The sequence below is a fragment of the Gossypium hirsutum genome, chromosome D02, assembly GCF_007990345.1.
Source record: "Gossypium hirsutum isolate 1008001.06 chromosome D02, Gossypium_hirsutum_v2.1, whole genome shotgun sequence".
Taxonomy (NCBI): domain Eukaryota; kingdom Viridiplantae; phylum Streptophyta; class Magnoliopsida; order Malvales; family Malvaceae; genus Gossypium; species Gossypium hirsutum.
In genome coordinates, this window is record NC_053438.1 from 36,849,362 (window position 1) to 36,856,659 (window position 7,298).

A 7,298-nucleotide genomic window follows, 5' to 3' on the forward strand; every position below is an offset into this window, starting at 1 on the left:
TGGTGCCAGTCAGTGACATGCCATGTATCTTTAGATCAGGCTAATTGGGAATTCTTTCAAAAGGAATTTCAAAAGAAATATGTTGGTGAACCGTATATTGAAGATAGAAGACCAGAGTTTTTTTATGCTGAAACAGAGTACGATGTCTGTGGTTGACTATGAATAGAAATTTACACGACTTAGTAGGTACATCGTTGAATTTGTGACAACCGAGATAGAAAGTTGTAAACAATTTGTACATGGTTTACATGATGAGCTCTGGGTACAGTTAGTATCACATAGAATTACTGAGTTTGATAATTTAGTTGAACGAGTAAGAATGGTAGAACAAGCTCTGAGACTTGATAAAAATACATAGACTACTCGTATTGTTGGAAAACGGTCTGGAGTTGTTAGCTCAAATCCACAACCGAAGTGAACTAAAGAACTTTGTGGTAGCTGGAGGTCAACTATTAAGTCTGATAGTTCTGATAGGAATCGTGATCAACAATTGATGGTGTCTACGGATAGTGTGCGAGGTCTGTTCAGGGATACTAACATTCTGAATTGTGAGCATTGTGGGAAAAAGGACCATGGAGAATGTTGAAAGTTAACTCGAGCTTGTTTTTGTTGTGGATCTACAGAGAATTTTGCTAGATAGTGTTCTAAGAATGAGAATGCTACCCTTATTACTTTTCAGAGGTCTGCGCCTGCATCTAGGTGTCGCGGGTCGAGTCGAGGTGGTTCATTTTTGAGAGGTGGTGCTAGAAAGAGAAATGATGTTGTTACTCAACAGTCGAAGGCTAGAGCACTAGCCCGAGCTTATGTTGTGCGGATACATCAATATGGCGATGCTAATGACGTTCTGGAAAATATCTTTTTATTACATTCAGAATCTATTTATGCTTTGATAGATCTGGGATCTTCGCATTCATATGTTAAAGTTGAATTAGTTAGACTGGGAAGTTTAAAATCTTAAACATCTAGAGTATCGATAGTTGTGTCAAGTTCGTTGGGACAATTTGTGTTAGTAGATCAGGTTTGTAGGAGATGTCTGTTAGTGATACAAAATATAACCTTCCCTGTTGATTTGTTGATAATGCCGTTTGGCTATTTTGATATGATTTTGGGTATGGATTGGCTTACGAAGCACGGAGTGATTCTAGATTTCCGTAAAAATAAGTTTGTAGCTCAAATCAAAGATGGTGCTATGATTGAGGTGAATGGTGTTCAGATGAGTTGTTCAACTCGTATCATTTTAGTAATTCGAGCTGATAAACTTATCAATCAATGTTGTGAATGGGATGTAAATTTCAGCAATTCAACTCGTAATGGCATGTTCCTAGGGAGTCTTTGTTGTTAGTTATTTTGTGAATAGGATGTAAATTTAGTTATAAGTATATGTTTGTGTTTGAAGCCATAAGTTGGTATGTTGTTTTGATCCAAGGCTTAGTATGTCTGTGAACCTTAAATTTGATGTCTTAGGTAGCTATATATATTAGGCTAAATTGAGTGATTTTGGCATGCTTAAAACATTGGTTTGAATGATGCATTGTTGATACATTTTGAAATGAGGGTACATTGGTTAGGCACCTAAGATGATTGTTTTGGCATGTTTTAAGTATGTTTGATTGTCTTTTGAATAGGTTAAATGATTGATTTTTGAGTTGCTTGATGCCTAAGCAAGTTGGAAATGGTAAACTTGTTGTTTAAGGTACATTTTGGGTCCACACGGCCTGACACATGGACATGTGACTTGGCCGTGTGAGACACACAGCTTGGCGATGTCGTGCGTCATCTATTGAGTGCTTAGGGTGTAAGTCAGTTAGCACATGGCCTGGCACATGGGCGTGTAGGGTTATTTCGAGAGTTACACAGCCATGTGACCCTACTCCATGAGTTACATGAGCTGGGACAAGGTCGTGTGTCCCTATTTCAATTGTTACACGGCTTGAGACACGAACATGTGCCTCAACAGTGTGAGGCACATGGCCTGGCCACACGGCGGTGTGACCCCTGTATCAAAATTTTTTGTAATTATTTTCTAAACTTTCCAAATGATTTCAAATTAGTCCCGATTTGTTTCTAAAGTATTTTTAGGGCATCGAGGGCTCGATTTAGGAACAATGTGTGTATGCATGAATGGTTTAAGTTATGATTATGATATTGAATGAAATTAAATATAAATTTTTGGGTTGTGCGGTAATGCTCGTAACCCTAATCGGTGACAGAGAGGGGTTAGGGGTGTTACAAGATAAGTTTTGAATAGGTATAGTGTTAGAACTAGACCAAGTATAAGAACCCTTTGAGTACACCCTTGAATGAAGTCCTGAAAGTTTGAAATATAGTCCATAGGGAATAAAGCTTAAAATGATAGTTTAAGTGCTCAACGTTAAGATTGAATTAAGTAATAAGTTACTTTTTGAGCACGTTAATGACGCTATGGTTTGGTGGATTCTGAAGGAATGAAGCCTATGGCTAACCTTTGGGAAAAATAAGTATGTTGAAACAAGAATAGTGTTAAGGGTATATGAATAAGACACCTGGTTATAAAGATGTACGATAAGCTAAGTAGTGTTCACCCAAAAAGGGGTCATTCTAGCGTAGAGAGTAGGTGAACCGAGAGTGTTTTGTTTATATAGCCCTCTGTAATAGGAATGATTAAGGAACCATAATGAGGAATATTTGACTAAATAATAGTAGTTACCCAAATGCATTTTTGGCGTATAGAAAGGACAGACTCTAATATGGAAATAAGTAAACAAGGATTCCTAGTCAGATTAGGATGATAAGTGAAATGAAAAGTATGGTTATTAGGTATGAGGTCACGCTAGAAGGCGTAATACCTCCAGTGACCAAAGTGGTCATGTACCAATCTATTTGTTAAGAAAGCTGGTTAGGAACTAACCAAATATGAAATAAAAGATTCAAAGGTTGAAGGAGTGTTAAGTAAGTCTCTTAGACATGGCATATTTTGATAAGCCGCTCAGTTTGGACGTGACCTTTTCCAAGTCCCTATGAAAACTTGAGATAAGTTAAAAAGACACTCAAATTAAGTTAAGGGGGTTGTCTCCCTTCTTAAGGATGAAGGCCTTGAGAAGATGAAGGCTGCCTCCCAACAAATGAGTCTTAAACCCTGATTTCTGCTAGTGATTTCTTTATCAACAATGTATGTTTCATGACTGTGTCTGCTAAGGAACTGTAGATCTGTAAGTATACTTGAATAAATAAGGCTTAGTGATATGTTTGAGTTAAAGTAGAGGTGAAAGGTTTCTCGAATGAACTCTAACAAACTGTCTCTATTTGGCGAGGTGAGGAGGCCATAGCATCGGTTGAATAAAGGATCTAGAGCTCAAGTGGTTGATTCCTAGAAGAAAGGGACTAGATCTGAAGTTTAAGTTGTCTTTAATATTATAAGGTGAGTCTCTAAACTAACTCTTACATGTATATTGTAGTTTTGATATTTCTACACTAATTTACTAAAGTATGAAACTGAAACTAGTAAAGTATGATACTACACCTCTGATAAGAAAATAATTATATGCATGTAAAATATGTCTGAAAGCATGATTGTGGTTGTCATGAATAAGTCACTAAATGAATAGTCTATGCATGAAGTTTAAGGAAAAGTGTTATATTTCTAAAAGCACAAATGCATTTTTATGAAGAAATCTAAAAGGAATGAGTCTGCCAAGCATGAGTCCGCATGATGAGTATGTGTCTGTCTCCAGAGTCATCTAAAGAGGTCCGCACGAATTTTTGAGAAGGAGAAGTCCATGACCATGACACTCTGAAGACCATATAGTATAAGACATTGGCGGGCCATGACATTATACGGAATATTTAAAGGACGGTTGGGTGGGTACCAGCGATGAGGGACAAACCTCACGATAGTGAGTATAGGCGAATCCCTATAGTTAAAAACACCAATTTTTGTAAAAGGGTACCTATTTTGCTATCTCTGAAAGGATGCCTTTATGGCTAAGGCTATCCTTGAAAGGAAGCCTTTGTGGCTATCTCTGTTAAAAGAAAGCCTTTGTGGAAAACTTATCTAAAGAGGAATACCTTCGTGGCAAAATTTGAAGTACGATTTTCATGATGACCATCTAAAGACAACGTATTTGGGTGGACATTGAACAAATGATGAACTCTGTATAGTTATAAGGGATGGATAGAAAGACTAGTGTGCACCATAGTACGTGGCAAAGTAATACCCTCAAGCCATTTCTTAAAATTTGGGCTCGCTATCGCCTTTTGATAAGTCCTAGGCTCATCTTGATCCATAAGTAGAATATCACCATGTGTTGTAATGAGAAATCCATATCTATCAGGTACATGGCATTCTCTTAAAGATCTTCGCGGTAGTTGTGTTTCCAATATAGTTGATTGTTTCACAACAATTTGGGGAACATGTTGTTGTACAATCTCTGGTTCAGTGACCTGTTGTTGTTCTCAAATTTCTCCGAGTTCTATTCTTTAACCACTTCCATTTCTAGAGACAAACTCTCTTTTAAGGAAGACTCATGTCCAAATAACAAACATTTTGTTCTCTGTAGGATTGAAGAAATAATATCCTTTAGTTTCCTTAGGATATCCCACAAAGATGCACTTTTAAAATTTGGGTTCGAGCTTAGTAGACGCCTAACATTTAACATAAGCTTCATAACCCTAAATATTCATGAAAGACATACTAGGACACTTCCAAATCCACATCTCATATTGTGTCTTTTCAACTGATTTAGATCGAACACTATTTAGTGTGAAAGAAGTTGTTTCAAGTGCATGTTCCTAAAAGGAAGTGAGAAGATCAACATGACTCATCATTGATTGAACCATGTCCAACAGTGTTCGATTTCTCCTTTCAGAAAATTCATTCCATCATGGAGTACCAAGAGTTGTAAGTTGTGAGACAATCCTACATTCCTTCAGAAACTCATCGAACTCTAAGCTTAAGTATTCTCCTCCTCGATCTGATTGAAGTGCCTTAATACTTTACCTAGTTGTTTTTTACTACATTTTTAAATTCCTTGAACTTTTCAAGAGATTCATATTTATGATGCATAAGATAAATATACCCATATCTACTGAAGTCATCAGTGAAAGTAATGAAGTACTAAAAACCCCCTCTGGCTTGTGTGTTCATTGGTCCACAAACATCAATATGTATTAAGCCCAATAAATCACTAGCTCGTTCACTTTTACTATTAAAAGGAGTTTTAGTCATTTTACCCAACAAGCAAGATCACATATATCTAATTGTTCAAAAACAAAAGAATCCAAAATCTCATCTTTGTGGAGCTTTGATATGTGCTTCTCACTTATATGGCCCAAACGGTAATGCCAAAGATAAGTTTGATTAGAGTCATTTATTTTTTATCTTTTAGTATTTATGTTGTAAATGTGTCTATCTTGATCTAAAATGTAGAGGCCATTTACTAATTATGTCGAACCATAGAAAACATTATTGAGATAAAATGAACAATAATTATTCTTAATAACTGTCTCAAAACCAAATTTTTTTAAACAAGAAATTGAAATAATGTTTCTAGTCAAACTTGGCATAAAATAACAATCCTCCAAAATTAAATCAAGTCCACTAGGCAATGATAAAACATGTTTTTCTACAGCTAATGTAATAACTCTTGCTCCATTCCTAACTCGTAGGTCCACATCTCCTTTAGCCAGATTTCTACTCTTTTGCAATCCATGTACAGAGGTACAAATATGAGAACCACATCTGATATCTAATACCAAATAAGTAGATGTTATAAATTAATATCAATAACATAAATACCTGAAGCGAACGCCCCGTTTTCCTTTTCCTTCTTAAACTCTTCAAGATAGGCAAGGTAGTTCATTTTTCAATGTCCGGTCTTACCACAATGGAAACATTTTTCTTCCTTAGCAATTCCTGCTTTAGGTTTCAATGCAACTTTTCCTTTGTTGGGCTTGACCTTAGCCTTAGCCTTTCCTTTGCCCTTATCCTTGCGAACAATCAGAATGGGCTTAGGCCCAATCTTTTTCATGATACTTTCAACAGTTTGTAACATGTTGAGCAACTGTAGAAAAGTCTTATTAATCTCATTCTTTTTGAAATTAAGGACAAATTGGCTAAAACTATCCAGCAATGATTGCAGGATAACATCGATGGCCAACTCCACACCTATAAGGAATCCTAGTCTTTCAAGGCTTTCAATATAGCCTATCATCTTGAGAATGTGAGTTCCAACAGGAGTTCCCTCTACCATTTTGCATCGAAATAAAGCTTTAGAGGTCTCGTACCTCTCTCGACGTGCTTGCCCCTCATATAATTCCTTGAAGTGTTGGATCATATCATAGGCAGTTGCTTTTGAAGCTCAAGAGTCATGGTGGCAAGCATTAGACATCTTATGTCTAACAAGTCACCAAGATGCTTCTTATAAGCATCTTTGTTAGCTCTAGAGGCATTAGCTGCTAGTTCATAAGGAACCGATTCTTCAATTACATATAATTTTTGTCCTTGTTTGAGGACAATCCTTAATATACGGAACTAGTGAAGGAAGTTTGAGCCATTCAACTTGTCCTTCTCAAGGACTGATCATAACGATATAGAAGGCATAATTAATCTATAATAATAAAATATGCTCATGAGTGTATTGCCCCAAAATATCTAATTTCGTTATTGTGAAAATATGACACAAATATCTATCAGCTTTAGTGGTTATGTGTTCTGGGAGTGTTTGGGATGTCCCAAGTTCAAGCCTTCACTTGGGAAAATTTTGGTATTTTGAATGAATTAGGCCTTACTCTTGTTTAGTAGGCTTTTATTTGATTTTTAGGTAAATTACATCAGAATGGGCTTGCTGGTTTAGTGGTTAAATGGTGTGTTATTATGGTGGAGGTCTTGTGTTCGAATCCCTATGAACGCAAGGGTTTTTTTTTGCTTAGATTTCAAGATAGAGTTGTGCAATAGGGGGATTCTGAGTAATGGATGTACAGTGGGAATTAGGGGAGAAGATTAAGGGATTTTGGGGGTTATCAGGATTTTATTTTATTTTTTTCCCACAACCAAATTTTGACTCTCTTTTTCAAAAAAATTTCTGCCGACTATTCTTCTCCCTCTCCACTTTTCGAAATTCTCTGAGTTTTTCGATCTTTCTCTTCTTCTTAATTTTTCTCTAATCTATTTATTTTCCTTCGTTTTCGCACGCGGTTAGTGCTCGCTTAGTTTCGGTAAGTGTTTCTCTTCTTTTCTATCATGAATCTCTTAATGACTGAAGTGTTTTTTCTCTGTGATTTGGGCGTAGGGGGAGGCTCGGACTGGTGAATTCAGTGTTCTC

General features: G+C 36.5%; 1 protein-coding gene across 1 annotated transcript; it reads right to left on the reverse strand.

The window, feature by feature from the left end:
* Positions 1-5,840: 5,840 nt before the first annotated feature.
* LOC107907974 (uncharacterized) lies at positions 5,841-6,227 on the reverse strand. Its single transcript, XM_016835265.1, has one exon. It carries the CDS (start codon positions 6,225-6,227, stop codon positions 5,841-5,843), a length of 387 nt encoding a protein of 128 aa, XP_016690754.1.
* Positions 6,228-7,298: the final 1,071 nt, after the last annotated feature.